Source organism: Pseudogymnoascus destructans (assembly GCF_001641265.1).
Source record: "Pseudogymnoascus destructans isolate 20631-21 unplaced genomic scaffold scaffold_13, whole genome shotgun sequence".
Taxonomy (NCBI): domain Eukaryota; kingdom Fungi; phylum Ascomycota; class Leotiomycetes; order Thelebolales; family Thelebolaceae; genus Pseudogymnoascus; species Pseudogymnoascus destructans.
In genome coordinates, this window is record NW_020167532.1 from 166,447 (window position 1) to 180,204 (window position 13,758).

Consider the following 13,758-nt stretch of genomic DNA (forward strand, 5'->3'; position numbering starts at 1 on the left):
ACTACGCTTTGCATATTGTGTTGTATTCTACTTAGGCTACACAAGTGTATATCTATAAAAAAACTCGTCAGTGCCAGATTTGGCAACAGCAACGTAGAGCAAGCAATGAATGGTAAAGGTTGACTTTGGTTGCAAGCAGCACCAGTTGTTGTATAATACTAGGTGTAACTCCTGTGCAAACTCCTATGTAATAATGTGAGCGCCAATTAACAACGCTCCAGCCTACTTCAGTATGAACAATGTTGTCAGCTGCTCTTAGAATACCCCCCCTCTATAGCAAAAACAATCATCATCACGCCACCCCGCTTTGAAAAATCCACCCCCAACGCCGCGTGTACTCCATTACAAACATAACAACAAGCGTCTATCAAAGAAGTACACTCATCCCAGGTCTCGCAATCTCAAAGTGGCATCCCAACTTCTCCTGCTGCTCATACTCGTTCATCTCCCTCAGTATAGTATCCTCAGCAGGTTCATTATCATCCAAGTTATCCTTGACGTGGATAATCACAATCTTCAATCCCTCTAACATTCCCTCCAAGTTAGGCGTTCTCAATGGCGTCTTCATGCCGTCACCGCTTAGTTCAGGAGCCATATGGGCAATGTCTCCTCTCAGCGAAGTCAATGGGGTCTGATAGGTCTGAGAGGGCTGAGAGGGCTTATGTTTAGGACTAAATGGTGACTCTGGCTGAGATATATCCCGTCCTGATGGTCGTGGGTCACGCGCTTCTAACTCGAAGGAATCGAGCTGCATAAGTCCAGCATTTGGTGGGTGTGGTAGGGCTCGGGTGTGAGGGCTCACATTCGCCTCATCCTTTCTGTGGGCTTTGCGAATGACTTCTCTTGCTGTCCATGGTTCAGAATTCCGCTTCATCGCCGGACTTGGCATATCTGCCTCCAACCCTGCGGATGAGCCGGCTGCCGACAAGGTCTGAGATACTCGCTTCCGCTTGCGAAGGTCGCTCGGGGATTGAGCTGCGCCAAGGGAGCCGGACGAGAGTCTCGTTGTGCGGGCAATGTCGACGTGGCCAGCTAAGGCTATAAGTTCTTCTATCAGGAAGCGGGGTGCGAGGTGCCCAAAAAGAGTGTCGTCAGGCCGGTAGTCAGCGTATGAGCACTCGATAAAGATTGCCTTGAGTGTGCCATTTGCTATCTTTGGAGCGGCATCGGTCCAGACTTGGTGATTGCGAGGCGAGAGGGAAATACTGTCAGGTTCGACATCGCCGAAAATCAATACTTCACGCCCAGTCTTAATGTCTCGGATGAAATAGGCCGAAGAGTCATAAACGCATATACCGTCTTGACCGGCTGGATGTGACGAGTATTGTTGGCGAGGCGCCGGTGTAGAGTTTGAGGAAGATCGTTGCATAGCAGTTGCATCAATGCTATCGTGGGAAATGCGGCCATGTCCGACGGATGAACCTCGATGCCAGTGGTTTTCCATACAGTGGCCATGACTGACTGACCAAGTCTTGATGCTCAGTCCCTCGCATATCTCAACATAGCCTCTACTTTCTGCATTACCAAGGGCCGCTGATCCTCCTTCCATAAGACGCATGTAGGTAACCAGTCCAGCGCCGTCATTTTCGTCTGAAAGGTTGGGCCAGATGACGTTGTTGAATATGTGATTCTTAAACGCTGATATCGTCGAAGGAAGTGCAGCAATACGTTTTGGCCTGACACCAGGTAATGCGGCGGTATTTACAACCAAGCCGGATATATGGTCTAGATGTGGATGAGTGATGAGATAGGTATCGACGATGGCTTTAGTTACGTGGCCTGCATTCGCCTTCGCCGATATGTGAGGCAGCTCAAGGCCAGAGAATGCTCCCGAAGTAAGGAAGGACTTCTCGTTTACCTGCTTCCGCTCTGGAAGATGCTCCTCTATGATCCTTGCGATGCTCGACAGATGGGTTCCGGCATCAACAGCTAAGACGGAGCCCTTCTTCCAGTCCTCAGACAAGGAACGCACGAGGAATGCGGTTGTATTATCCTCTAGCGGACCCCCAGTGGACCCCTATGTACGCAGATTAGTATGATGCCCAAAAGAGTCATCTTGAGGTATCTCATGGAGCGATTAAAGTCAAGATTGAACAGGAGCGACACCAGCAGCCATCGTCGTCTGGCAGGTGGCAAGTCACGTGCCAATGGGAATGGGAACGACAACAGGATTGAGCAGCGCAATATTAGAAGACAAACGCAGGGAGACCAAGATCAATAGTAGGATTGAGACAAGACGGGATATGGTCAAACGGATAGTTTACCAAATTGGCCATTCCCCACATATAGGGCTGGCCGTGAGACAAGATGCAAGGCAGGGTTCCCATCGAGAAGCAAGACCAGGAGGGACGCTGGAAGCAAACAATTGCACTAGACTCACCAGGACTATAACCTGCAATGCAGGTGTCTCTTCTCCTTCGCCCATGGATCCGTATCCGTTGGTGTTGTCGACGATGCCTAGTTTCCAGCCAGCCCAGACCGCCTAAGATGAGGAAAGCTGGATTAACGCGTCGGTTGAGGCTCTAGACGATCTGCAAGCAGCCGTTTCCGGGACCCAGAGCCTTTGAAACGGTGTCTGCGGGTTTCTTTCACTCGCTGTATTAAACAATTCGCGGTGTATTTTCCAATGAACTTGTAAGTACAAGGGTAATGGAATGGTGGTGAGGAGTGGGAAGGTAGGAAGGTGCGTTGCCTTCCGTGCCTTTGAACCCCTGGTATGGAAGGTGCAGCCTACCGAGGAGCCGCAACTTCCAAGGAAGGAGTGACCAGCCACAGCCTGGGAGAGATGCAGAATGTCTTCAAATCATCATGATACTTATTGACAATCTATGGATGATGTACAGTAGGTAAAATTTGTGGGATTCGTCTGAGAAATTATCACAGGAGGGATTCTGGGCGATACTGATTCTGGGGAGGTACAAACGGAGATAATTCGGTGGCTTACACCCTCCTTGGCATGTTCGTGGATGTGCTCCCTGGCCTTCGTATCATGTATATTACACCGTCACCATGTGATTTATGCTTATATTTAGCTGCAAATCGAGCTGTTTCGAGAGATAAAAATACAACGTTGAATTCAAATTACTACTAATTCAGAACCAACGCGAAACAAAAAATCTAGTGAACTCCTAAAGCCAGAGCTGCATGAATTAGAATCAGTCTTTCTGTCAGTGTTAATCACCTATGCGACGTGTTAGTCGTCCCTGTGTCCCGTAAGCTACTAGTCTGTAGTCTAATAGCTTGGTGGTGGTGGCGGTGGTTGATCGCTCGGTGGAGGTGGTGGAGGAGCAGATCCAGGAGGAGGCGGAGGAGGCGCGCTTCCTGACGGAGGAGGTGGAGGAGGACTTCCACCATATTGCGCTAAGAGAGCGTTAAGTCCAGGAGGAGCGCCTGGTGGTGGTGGAGCACCACCTGAAGAGCCGAGCCCAGGAGGAGCACCCATTGCTTGCTGAGGAGGGTAACCAGAGCCGTGTCCTGGTGCTGCGTAGCCACCGTATCCGCCGTAGCCTGGGCCAGCGGCAGGAGGTGGGGGAGCCGACTGCCAAGGAGCACCACCGCCAGGTGGTGGCGGCGGCGGGGCGCCATAGCCGTTGTCATGGTGGCCACCATAGTAGTCACCGCCACGACGATCTCTATCATCAGAGCGTCCGCCACGATCTCGAGCCCATGGAGCCGCGCCGCCGCTAGTTGCCTGGCCACGCGAGTTGTAGTCATCGCCGCCACGGCCCCGTTGTTGCCATGGGGCGGCAGCACCAGTCGGGCCACGCTGCCATGGCTTCACATCGCCGGCATCAGCAGGGGGTCCTTGATCATAACCACCTGGGCCAGCTTCGATACGTTGGGGTGCTTCGCCATTCGGTGCAGGAGCACCACCGGATAATTCTTGCATGAGTTGCTAAAGTTTGTTAGTTGTTGCTAGGCATATTGGACATTCAAGAATTGACTTACCTCGTATTCACGATCAACTGCATCGCCAGCGCCAATTCGGCCAGCTGCAGGACGGCCAGCAAACCCGCCAGGACCTCCTCCAGGAGCAGGAGGCCCATTGCGCCAATCTGCGCCACGCTGTCTGTCCGGGCAGTCTCTTGCCATGTGACCGGCGTTGCCACAGACTCGGCAGATGATGTTTGCCGTGAAGTTGCGCTGTTCAGGGCAGTCGTACTTCCTGTGGCCGATCTGGCCACAGTTTTGGCAAGCTTGGTTCTCGTCATCACGGAGTGTACCGTTAAGGGCGGCAAGTTCACGCAGTTGGTTGCGCTTAAGCTCGTTTTGGCCTTCCGGAATAGATGCAGCCTAAAAATGTTAGATATTAAACCGGGAAAGAATAGGAGGCAACACTTACAGTTTCAATGACGTTGTGAATCAGCTTCTTGGCCTTGTTAACCTTCTCTTCGGTGTCTGCCATGATTAAACAATGGAGATCCTCCTCCTGATTGCTGGTGTGGGCGGCGTCCGAACGGCCTTTTCCTTCCTTCACGGATCCTTTGCCACGGATGGCGATTTTAGCCTGCGATTCAGTCTCCATCTTTTTCAGCGTGTTTCCACGAGGGCCGATAAGTAAACCAACTTTAGTAGGAAAAAAAGCTAAGTGTTAGTTTATGGTCAAAAGTTTAGAGCAAAACGTGGTTGAGAGGTTAGTGATGGCAAGGCGTCGCACCCTGAGATTAGAATGCAGCACGCAATGCCACACGGGAATGAAAAGGGAGAAGTATGGAGGTTAAGGGTGTTAGAAAGGTTAGAGGGTTAGCAATCATACTGAAATTAATCTCTGGATAATCATTGACTGGCACATAGACCTTTTCCTGTGTCTTAGTTGGGCGGCGATAGTCCTGTGGCGGGTGGTAGTTAGGAATGACCTTCATGGCCTTCTCGATCAGCTTATGGCGCTCGTCCTCCAGCTTCTTTCTGTATCTGTACTCGCGGGTATTAACACGGCGACCGAAGTTGTCGTATTGTGGTGCTGGAGACGGTGATCTTTGTTTCATGTTAGTTATTCGTTCAGATATGCCGTAAATGGGACAAATATACCTGTCGCCGTCGGCTGGCACGACATCGTCGATTCTGAGCTTTTGACTAATTTCTTCAATTCGAAGATGGAGGGTATATGCTTCAAGCTGTTCACTGGTCATATTCGCCATGATCGCGGTCGGAAGTCCCATTAGACCTGCAGCCTTGTTGTCGGTCGCATCGCCCCAGCGGTTTCTCTTCTTGCGGACCGGTTTAGCTCCATCGTTATTTGGCTCTGGGCCTTCAAGCACAGTTAGATTTGGGTTTGTAAAACAGGAGTCAAGTTCAGACTTACGTCTTTCCGGGCTACGGCCACGCCTGTAGCCATCACCATGGCCTGACGAAGGCTGGTTATAGTCTCCGTGATTGCCACCTGACGGACTATTGTCATCTCCAAAACGTCGTTTGGTTCCCAGAGGAATGTTGTTTGAGCCTGTTGTGCCTTGGTTGCGCCACGCCATCTTGTGCTATCGATTTCGTTCGAGGATAGAGACGTAGTGATGAAGTTGGATGAGGTTAGATTATGGCTTCAGGATGGAAGGCGAAGCTTTTTTAGAAAATACCATGAAAGCCGTTAGTTAGCGCTGCTAGCGTCGCCGCGCCAGCATTACATTGGCGATCATCACGTGACGTAGTATTTAAATGCTGGCGCCAGTACCAAACTATACAAAATAAACATTATATACTCGACATGTAAGCTTGAAACCAGAGATGTAATCTTCAGTTCTACAACAAGAAGGTCATAGTCAGTCTAATAGAGACCCCGTTTGCGCATGTGGTAGGGTTTATTAGTTGATTTCTAATCAGTGTTGATAATGCCCAGGGAGGGTAATGACGTCTCTAGAGCTAGAAGAGTTGAGTTAACTTACTGAGCAAGAACGAGAGAACTGTGGCTCAGAACTATAAGAAGAGGCACTCTCCCCGTCAAATTCACGCTAGCCAGACTGATATCTCGTTTTCTCTTCACAAGTCTTTCCCCTCAAGTCTTTCCCCTTCACAAGTCTTTAAAAATGACATCCACTCCGGGTATCCATCTTTATACATCCCAAACTCCCAATGGAGTCAAGATCTCTATAACCCTCGAAGAACTCGGCCTCGCATACAAAGTCACACATGTTGCTTTGGGAAAGATGGAGCAAAAAACCGACTCCTTCCTAGCCATAAACCCCAACGGCCGGATCCCGGCCCTCACCGATAAGTTCACTGATGGCGAGACAATCAACCTGTTTGAATCCGGGAGCATCCAGCAGTATTTAGTTGATGAGTATGATAAAGAGCACAAGATCTCTTATCCTAGAGGGACAAGAGAGTATTATGAGACCAACAACTGGCTATTTTTCTTGAATGCCGGCGTTGGCCCGATGCAGGGACAATCGAACCACTTCACCAATTATGCCTCCGAGACTATCGAATATGGAATAAATAGATACCAGAACGAGACCCGTCGTCTGTATGGGGTATTGGACAAGCACCTAGAGAAGTCGTCGTCGGGATACCTTGTTGGTGACCGATGTACCATTGCTGACATTGCTCACATTGGCTGGATTGTGAGTATTGGATTTTTATTTATCTCAACAAAATAGACAGAGCTAATGATTTGCAGTCGTCTGCTGCCTGGGCGGGGATCGAGATTGATGATTTCCCAACTCTAAAGGCGTGGCGTGACAAGATGCAAGCCAGACCAGCAGTCAAAAAGGGGAGCGATGTACCAGTTCCAAAGCCCAAAATTGCTACCACCCCTGAAGAGAAGAAGAAGCAGGCAGAGGAGACCAGGGACTGGGTTCAGCAGGGTATGAAGGAAGACGCATCGAAGAATAAGATTTAAGTAGGATTCTTTGTTAAAAGGGGACACCACGAATTTGAATTCCTAGTTCTATGCTGCTTGAGAGTTTTCATAGCCACTGTGCGGAAGTAGTCTTGTCAAAGTTCTGGATTATCTGTATACAAGTATAACTACCACCATTCCATCATTTCTATGCACAAGTCCTACGAACACTTTTGGGCAGCATGGGTAAAGAACTTGGTTGTCCAGTATTGGGAATTCTATTGTACATCTGGTGCAGTTGCCAACCTGAATAACAAATGACAAACTATCTGCCTTGCCATGGCCTAGAAATCAGTAGTGGTACAAAATCGCGCGAAGAATGGAGCTGGGTAGTATCTGGAAAATCTAATTCTCTCGGCGGCAGTGATATAGCAATTTGCAAATAGTACTCTTACAAAAACCTTGCTATTGCATTGTAGCGAAACACAAATAAGCACGCCCATATTCCTCCTGTAGAACAACTAGAGTTACCGACTGAAACAGCCGAAACGGGAACGATCAGTGCCTAGGGATTCATAGTCGTCTTCATTTCTTTTCTCCGTTTTGGTTTCTGGAGGCTTCACCGCTTCGCTCTTCAGGCTTTCGGCTTTTGATTACCTTCGCTACCTCCTTCAAGCTCACAAGGGTTGTTGAACTCGAAGCTGAAACCAGAGTTGACAGCAAGTAAGCGTGGCGGAACCTGAGATAGTTTCATGTTGGCAGGCAGGCCGCTGGTGCTAGGACGACCTGAGCCACGATATGAATTGCGACCCTCGTGGTCAGCTTCATAGCCTTCCGTAGGGGAGTTGCAACCTCGCTTTTGGTCCTTGAAGCGGATGCGTCGCATTCTATCCCGTCTCATCGCTGGAGGAGGAAAGATAGCACTGGTCGAAAGAGGGAGACCCCGGGCTGTTGGCTTTTTGACTGGAGACCTTTGAACCGGAGACATATTATTCTTCGGATAGACCGGTGGTGCAGAAAGTGAAAATTGAAAGGATTGGTCAATATCGCCGTACGGATCATTGTGATCGCTAGCACTGAAGGTAGTACTATCATCACCGAAGATTGACTTTTTGCGCCCATACTGGTTAAGCTGAGGGCTGTGGAGGACTTGTACTTCAGCAGCAACACATAATACTGGTCCAGGGGATTCACTCCTATCATCATCTGCCCAAGACCGTAAAGATGGTGCAATGGAGAATGCCATTGAAGATGCGGAAAGGTTTCTACCGTGAGATTGTCCTGCGGGAGGCTCTGGAAGAGGCCTTACGTCCAGCTGGAGATTCTCCTGGCTCATCCACTTTTCTTTGTTAGAGGTGGAGAATATCGATATGGGAATCTGATATTTTTTCTTGGGCTTGTTGGCATCTGGCTGCATGGCCTGCTTGGACTGGACCTGTGAAAGAGCAGTGTCTTTGGCAACCATCTGACCAAAAATTGTGTTCTCAATCTTTTTATTTGGCAATGAAGCACCCGGAGTCCGTGAGCGGTTGCGGCGCTCTGGTCCATTGTTAGCTGTGGCTTTGTTAAACCTACAGATAACTCCAGATCTCGTTAGGGTGGGGTTAGCTCCAGACAGGTTGGGTGTGCTAAGGCTGTTCTTTATAGAGAATGCTGGTAGTAATTCGCGGTTGCACATCTCAGGAACGAGTTGTAAGGCTTCGAGAGAGTCCCAGCTGCGGTAGTGAAAGCGGAACGTCACAAAGGGGTCGTCTTTTGGGTCCTCCAAGAGCCAGTCGAAATACTTGTACCTGCTCTTTTCAAGAAGCCCAGAGGACTTGAACCTGAATTAATGTCAGTACTCATATTTAAAACGAACTTGCTTCATCAAACTTACTCAATTCCGTACTTATCCTGACCTCTGAATGCATCGAGGATTGCACCACGACGCCTTTTCCCACAAGCTCTGAAGACCCTGACTTCAATGACGCCACCATTCTCAGCTGCTGAGACGTCTCGCTTCTGGTCATTGAAATAAAATGGTTTAGTTTCTGCTGGATTAGGTATCAATGCTTTCGACTTCAGCTTCTTGTCAGCTTCGAAAAGGCCTAGCATAGCCCGTCCCACCGGCATGGTTCTGGGATCTATTCCCCATGAGGTGACGTGTCGACCGTTCATGAACAGCTTAAGGAAAACGTTTATGCCATCTCTATGTGGTGGGTCTATGGAATACTGCACAACGAATCGGGTTCCTTGTGAGGTTGTCAGGTACGCACGCTTAAAATGTAAACGACGTTATGCTTACCAGGCAAGGATGGAATGTAGACAGAAGCATAGGGGTTGGATGAGTCGGGAGCATCGTTTCCTGGTTTCTCTTTGCTAGGCAATGACGATGTCGCCTTGGTATTGTTACCTGATAGAGCAGATGATCCGCTGTTTTGGAACTGGGAGGTTTCTGGATGAGGGAATTCTGGATATACTTTCGAATCCAAAGCCGACGTTATGGACAACGTTATACCACGGCAGGATGGCATATTGACAGCGGTGTCTTTGCTACAAAACTGTCCACGTGAGTGGCCACCAAGGAACGTGTTGTCGTGAGGAGAAATCCAAGGTTGTGTTCAGAGGTGAATTCACAACAAGCGCTTCTGCTCCCTCCATGGTAACTGGCAACAAGAAATACGGGGCAAGTATTCAACATTTCACAACGCTAGCCGGGCAATCATAACCTGGCTTACAATTGTATTGAACTTAATGAAACCACACTTCCTTTGACTTATACGTATATGTTTACGCATGTCTACTGCTGCAATGTGGCTAGCAAGATCCCAAGGGGCTAGGAATGCCAATTCAATAACTTTGAATCACTCCTGGCTGAAAGATACCCTCTAAGATCAAAGACATTCGCACCGGGGAGTACTGCCGGATGCTGTATGCTGTAGCCAGTGAAATACTCGGCCAACATCTCTTGTCCATAGTTGATTGTCTTGGGATGGCCATTAAGCTCTCTACTCAGAGGGCCTTTCAAAGAACAGCGTTCACAACAGAGGTAAAGAAAGTCAAAACAAAGCTTTTCAACTTATATAGGTTCAGATAGTTGACAAACAACCTAGCTCATAACCGGCCTTATGTACAATTCGCTCCCAACTCTCCACAACTGCTGTATTATTTTCTTCCTGGTGCCGTCGTATCATCGTCCTTATCTAACAATCCCAAGTTCCTTACTTCCCCAGCCTTTGCCGCGTCCTCCCGGGGGTTTGCTGCTTGCTGCTTGCGGTATGCCGTCTGTATCGCACCGACGCGGTGTGCCTATTAGGTTGGGGTTAGCTCCTGTTAATAACTGACGATTCAGCCTGTCCGAGTGCCGCTGAATTTGGCCGTACCTCTTTCTTGTGGTGTAGACACTCATAGTAATCCTCAAGGACGGGCTGGCACTTCCTCTTGCCAGAGGTATCATCCGAGTTTGTGTTGACGACGTAGCAAGCTAGAACTTCTTGCCAGAATGGGAAGCATCGGGATGAACCTATTTATTGATTTAGTAAGTGTTGGCGCAGGGTCGCCAGGGACCGCAAATAATGCCCATGGCAAGGCATTGTGGGTTCAATTGACATACCTCCGTTAAGTCCATATCCTGACGACATCTTGGGTGGTCAATTGCCAATTCTTTGGTATCTTCACTCTCGTTACTCTGGTTGTTCGTGATCCCTCGTCGTTGCCGTAGCGGAACAATCCCTGCATGGGTGCCTTGCTGCCTGAAACCTTATACTGCTTGGACCAGCTACGTATCTGTAAACTTTGGGGTATGTGAGAGCTCTCATCAATATTATATAATATTTCGGATGCCTTCTCTGAGCAATCTGCCAAATATCTACATGGTTGAAAATGAGCATGGCGACTTTGGATCTCCCCCCAGCGAAAGTTATTCTGCTCGCCGTTCAAGCGGCCATCAGAGCAGATATCAGGACACTTCACGCCTTACTAGCTACCCACCCAAAGACGCTACATGACTTGATTTTACGAATCCTCCTCACCTATCTCCCCGAGAGTCTTGACAGCTCAGAATATGTCCAGCTCCTTATCGAATACGATTCCGGCCATGTATCGGGAAACGAAACTATCATCGATACAACGCCCCTCGAGGGCCTCAGCAATGCAGCTGCCAGCAAGAAGGTCCGGAAGCTTAGACTCCTGTCTTTGCGAATGGACCAGACTCACGACGATGCGCCCGAAGACCCGTTAATTCTATTCCTTCTGCACCGAGCTTATAGGATTGATCAGCAAACTGGACTGATTGCTCAGTTGCCACAACTCCTGGCTCCATTTCTTGAGCGGTCCGATTACCTCAGGGACTGGGTGCTTGCAACTGTCCTCCCGCTCTTACGGCGCAACTACGAATACCACCCCGCAGAAACCGAGACACAGTCAATAGAATGGTTCGAAAGTTTAGGCACAGTCGAGGCCGTGGACTTTCTATTCTCGAAAACCATGCGTACCGACAATGGGAACGAGCCGAAGGACAGCACATTAGCTCGTGATCTTCGCTGCCTGGCTGGACCGTGGCTTTATGGCAATAACCAGTGGAAGCGTCGGAAGGTGTCGTTATCGGCAATGGGGGCGCAAACGGTTGTGCCCTTGAAAGGCGCCGTGCCTTCGCAAGGCTCACAATATCATGATTGGGATGCGGTATTTGCTTGGATCATAAACCAGAATCCTGCTTCGTATATCGCAGTTTCAGATGCCATCGAGCAATGGGGAGGAGCGGCTGATGTAGATCTTGGTAGCTATGGGGATCCGGACGTCATGCTTTCCCAGGAAGACCGCCGTCAAATTAACGAACGCTATGGAAGCTGTGCCCTCACTGCTTCGTTTCGTATGCCTGGAGACTCCACGCCGGCATTGTCAGAGGCTCACCGCATTTTACGTAACGTCGTCACTCGTTTGAAGCTGCCGTCGATAAGTTCACTGGAAACAGCCGCTGGTCGGCTAACCCCTGTTCCAGACCTCTCAGATGATGGGAAGCCAGTAAGGGAGCATATCGAAGAGCTGCTCTCCTTCCTAAAGAATGATGAGCAGGAGTTCTCGGCTCCGACGCAGGCAGCCGTTGACCTGCTTCAAGCCCTTATCACAAGCTCGTACTTGCTCCTCAAAGCTGGGGCTCACACGTCTATTGAGAAGACTGGATCTATGCTTCACAATCAACCCGAGTCATACCAGCATATAGTCTTAAAAGAATATCTGAATAAACTAGGAGGATCCGCAGGCGCCGATGACAAGCTCTGGGTGAATGCAAGGAAAGAGGTATTGTGGCTGCATGATTGGGGCAAACCCCCATCTTCGGAAGGTGCAACTACCCAAAGAGGCCGTGGTGTTTTGGGTCAAATACGCCGAGGTGCGGTGGAAAGAGAGATACTGACTACTCTTTTGACTCATGGTCGTAAGCGAATCCTGTTTGTTGTACTGTATGCATATTTGGCTAAACCTTCGTGACCAGGCTATGCTACTGCACGATCTCTGTATGAAAAGTCTCCAGAATCTCCCCTTTCCAAGGAAGAATTATCCTCAACAGTTCTTGCATCAGCAATGCACGCCTTCAACAACGCCAACAACCCAAACAAGACCCGCGGCGGCGTCAAGAAATGTCTTGATATGTAAGTTGTGACATTTTTCAGTTGCTCACACAAATGCTGATTCTCGACAGATTAAATGCATTCCCAGATACCTTCCGCTCCTCCCTCCCCCGCGAACGCATCATCCACCTCTCCGACGCCGCCAACCACTTCGCAAACTACCGCCTCGTTCTCAACTCAGGCGAACCCTACCGACCCTCCGTCATCCACACCCACGGCGACCCCATCGCCCTCGTCGAAAAGGTCCTCGCCCAAAACACCCGCACCTACACCGACATCGACAACTTCCTCTCCTTCGGCGAGAAGATCGTCCTCGCCGGCCTCACAGTCCGCGATCTCGAAGGCCGCTCCAAGATGTCCCCAGAGCAGATCGACGAACAGATGGCTATCTCTAGGTGGCGCATAACAAGCATGTGCATCGACGCCGCGCTCTCCGAGAACGACTTCGAGACTGCCTACTCCTACGTCGTCAATCGCCTCCCCTCCATCGGCGGAGACGCCTACGCCAAGCCCCCCCCACCGTCCTCCCCCGCCCCCCTCCCCAAAGCCAGCGCAGTTGCCCACCCCCCCTTAAAAGTCCTCGACAACTGGTCCTGGAAAGCGGCATTCCAAACCGGTAAATACCGACTCAACGCCTACACCCTCAAGCCCAGCCACGTCGGCAACTCCAGCGCCAACCCCGAAATCCGGCATCTAGAGCAACGCATGGAATGTCTCTCCCAAGCCCTGCTCATCGCTCCTCCCCCCGCCTTACAGGAAATCCTTAACGTCTTCCGACGATGCGAGGAGGAGCTAGATGCCAAGATTAGACAGGACGCGGAGCAAGAAGACGCTTGGGATGATCAGGGCGATGATAAGTCGATGCCTGGCCGCTTTGGTGTCGAGCCTCCACCAGTCACGCTCTCGAGGGCGAGCGCGCCAATGAGTAGTGCCAAGTCCCGCACGGGGGCGGAGGCGCCGATGTCCCTCCTTGATCTTACCCGCGCGAGTGCCGCGCAGGCGCAGCGCTCAATTGCGGCGTTGACGAGTGTAAAGGGTGGCGGTGGTGGGGGTGCTGGTGGTGGGGTGAGGGAGAAGGGGGGGTGGACTGGGGGCGGGAATGCGAGTATGGAGGAGGCGGAGGATGGGGTTAAGCAGTCTACGGTGCGGAAGAGGGATCAGCTTAGGAGCGCGGCGATGAGTACGATGATTGGGGGAATTGGGTGGGTTATTGGGGCGCAGACGCCTGTGGATAAGGATGATGAAGATGAGGGGAGGGGAGGATGAGATGGATGTAGATATGAATTGGGGGAGGGAGGTAGATGTGATTGCTGGTAGATTAGCGGGCGTTGGGGACAATTCTTAATGAATGGAATGGGCAAGTGTTATGAGGCTTTGGTT

The 13,758-nt window shown here is 50.2% G+C and overlaps 6 protein-coding genes across 6 annotated transcripts; 2 read left to right on the forward strand and 4 right to left on the reverse strand.

Annotated features, from left to right (window-relative positions):
• Positions 1-22: 22 nt before the first annotated feature.
• PDE1 (3',5'-cyclic-nucleotide phosphodiesterase pde1) lies at positions 23-3,016 on the reverse strand. The gene is made up of 2 exons (XM_024468855.1): positions 2,381-3,016; positions 23-2,017 (listed from the first exon to the last, which is right to left on the reverse strand). The coding sequence occupies exons 1-2, from the start codon at positions 2,423-2,425 to the stop codon at positions 368-370; spliced, it is 1,695 nt and encodes a 564-aa protein (XP_024323349.1). The 5' UTR covers positions 2,426-3,016; the 3' UTR covers positions 23-367.
• Positions 3,017-5,698, reverse strand: BBP1 (Branchpoint-bridging protein). The gene is made up of 6 exons (XM_024468856.1): positions 5,303-5,698; positions 5,029-5,248; positions 4,757-4,974; positions 4,343-4,566; positions 3,949-4,293; positions 3,017-3,895 (listed from the first exon to the last, which is right to left on the reverse strand). Exons 1-6 carry the CDS (start codon positions 5,466-5,468, stop codon positions 3,233-3,235), a joined length of 1,836 nt encoding a protein of 611 aa, XP_024323352.1. The 5' UTR covers positions 5,469-5,698; the 3' UTR covers positions 3,017-3,232.
• On the forward strand, positions 5,693-6,984 carry VC83_05235 (uncharacterized protein). Its single transcript, XM_024468857.1, has 2 exons — positions 5,693-6,554; positions 6,611-6,984. Exons 1-2 carry the CDS (start codon positions 6,018-6,020, stop codon positions 6,830-6,832), a joined length of 759 nt encoding a protein of 252 aa, XP_024323351.1. The 5' UTR covers positions 5,693-6,017; the 3' UTR covers positions 6,833-6,984.
• Positions 6,985-7,035: 51 nt separating this feature from the next.
• Positions 7,036-9,285, reverse strand: VC83_05236 (uncharacterized protein; the record flags this gene model as incomplete). The annotated part of the gene is made up of 3 exons (XM_024468858.1): positions 7,036-8,595; positions 8,649-9,003; positions 9,057-9,285. The coding sequence occupies 3 exons, from the start codon at positions 9,283-9,285 to the stop codon at positions 7,407-7,409; spliced, it is 1,773 nt and encodes a 590-aa protein (XP_024323354.1). The 3' UTR covers positions 7,036-7,406.
• Positions 9,286-9,834: 549 nt separating this feature from the next.
• Positions 9,835-10,434, reverse strand: VC83_05237 (uncharacterized protein). Its single transcript, XM_024468859.1, has 3 exons — positions 10,365-10,434; positions 10,135-10,274; positions 9,835-10,060 (listed from the first exon to the last, which is right to left on the reverse strand). The coding sequence occupies exons 1-3, from the start codon at positions 10,390-10,392 to the stop codon at positions 9,917-9,919; spliced, it is 312 nt and encodes a 103-aa protein (XP_024323353.1). The 5' UTR covers positions 10,393-10,434; the 3' UTR covers positions 9,835-9,916.
• A 121-nt stretch (positions 10,435-10,555) lies between these two features.
• Positions 10,556-13,756, forward strand: VC83_05238 (uncharacterized protein). The gene is made up of 3 exons (XM_024468860.1): positions 10,556-12,185; positions 12,243-12,399; positions 12,450-13,756. The coding sequence occupies exons 1-3, from the start codon at positions 10,634-10,636 to the stop codon at positions 13,642-13,644; spliced, it is 2,904 nt and encodes a 967-aa protein (XP_024323356.1). The 5' UTR covers positions 10,556-10,633; the 3' UTR covers positions 13,645-13,756.
• The last annotated feature ends 2 nt before the right edge of the window (positions 13,757-13,758 follow it).

Bases quoted from the DNA above. Each gene is read 5' to 3' on its own strand.
- PDE1 (XM_024468855.1), bottom strand. From the start codon at position 2,425: ATGGGCGAAGGAGAAGAGACACCTGCATTGCAGGTTATAGTCCTG. The intron at 2,018-2,380 runs GTGAGTCTAGTG...CTGCGTACATAG, and splicing joins CATTGCAGGTTATAGTCCTG to GGGTCCACTGGGGGTCCGCT.
- BBP1 (XM_024468856.1), bottom strand. From the start codon at position 5,468: ATGGCGTGGCGCAACCAAGGCACAACAGGCTCAAACAACATTCCTCTG. The intron at 4,567-4,756 runs GTATGATTGCTA...TTCCTACTAAAG, and splicing joins TTATCCAGAGATTAATTTCA to TTGGTTTACTTATCGGCCCT. The intron at 4,294-4,342 runs GTAAGTGTTGCC...TAACATTTTTAG, and splicing joins TTCACAACGTCATTGAAACT to GCTGCATCTATTCCGGAAGG.
- VC83_05235 (XM_024468857.1), top strand. From the start codon at position 6,018: ATGACATCCACTCCGGGTATCCATCTTTATACATCCCAAACTCCCAAT. The intron at 6,555-6,610 runs GTGAGTATTGGA...AATGATTTGCAG, and splicing joins TTGCTCACATTGGCTGGATT to TCGTCTGCTGCCTGGGCGGG.
- VC83_05237 (XM_024468859.1), bottom strand. From the start codon at position 10,392: ATGTCGTCAGGATATGGACTTAACGGAG. The intron at 10,275-10,364 runs GTATGTCAATTG...ATCAATAAATAG, and splicing joins AGGATATGGACTTAACGGAG to GTTCATCCCGATGCTTCCCA. The intron at 10,061-10,134 runs GTACGGCCAAAT...CCAACCTAATAG, and splicing joins GTCTACACCACAAGAAAGAG to GCACACCGCGTCGGTGCGAT.
- VC83_05238 (XM_024468860.1), top strand. From the start codon at position 10,634: ATGAGCATGGCGACTTTGGATCTCCCCCCAGCGAAAGTTATTCTGCTC. The intron at 12,186-12,242 runs GTAAGCGAATCC...CTTCGTGACCAG, and splicing joins TACTCTTTTGACTCATGGTC to GCTATGCTACTGCACGATCT. The intron at 12,400-12,449 runs GTAAGTTGTGAC...GATTCTCGACAG, and splicing joins GTCAAGAAATGTCTTGATAT to ATTAAATGCATTCCCAGATA.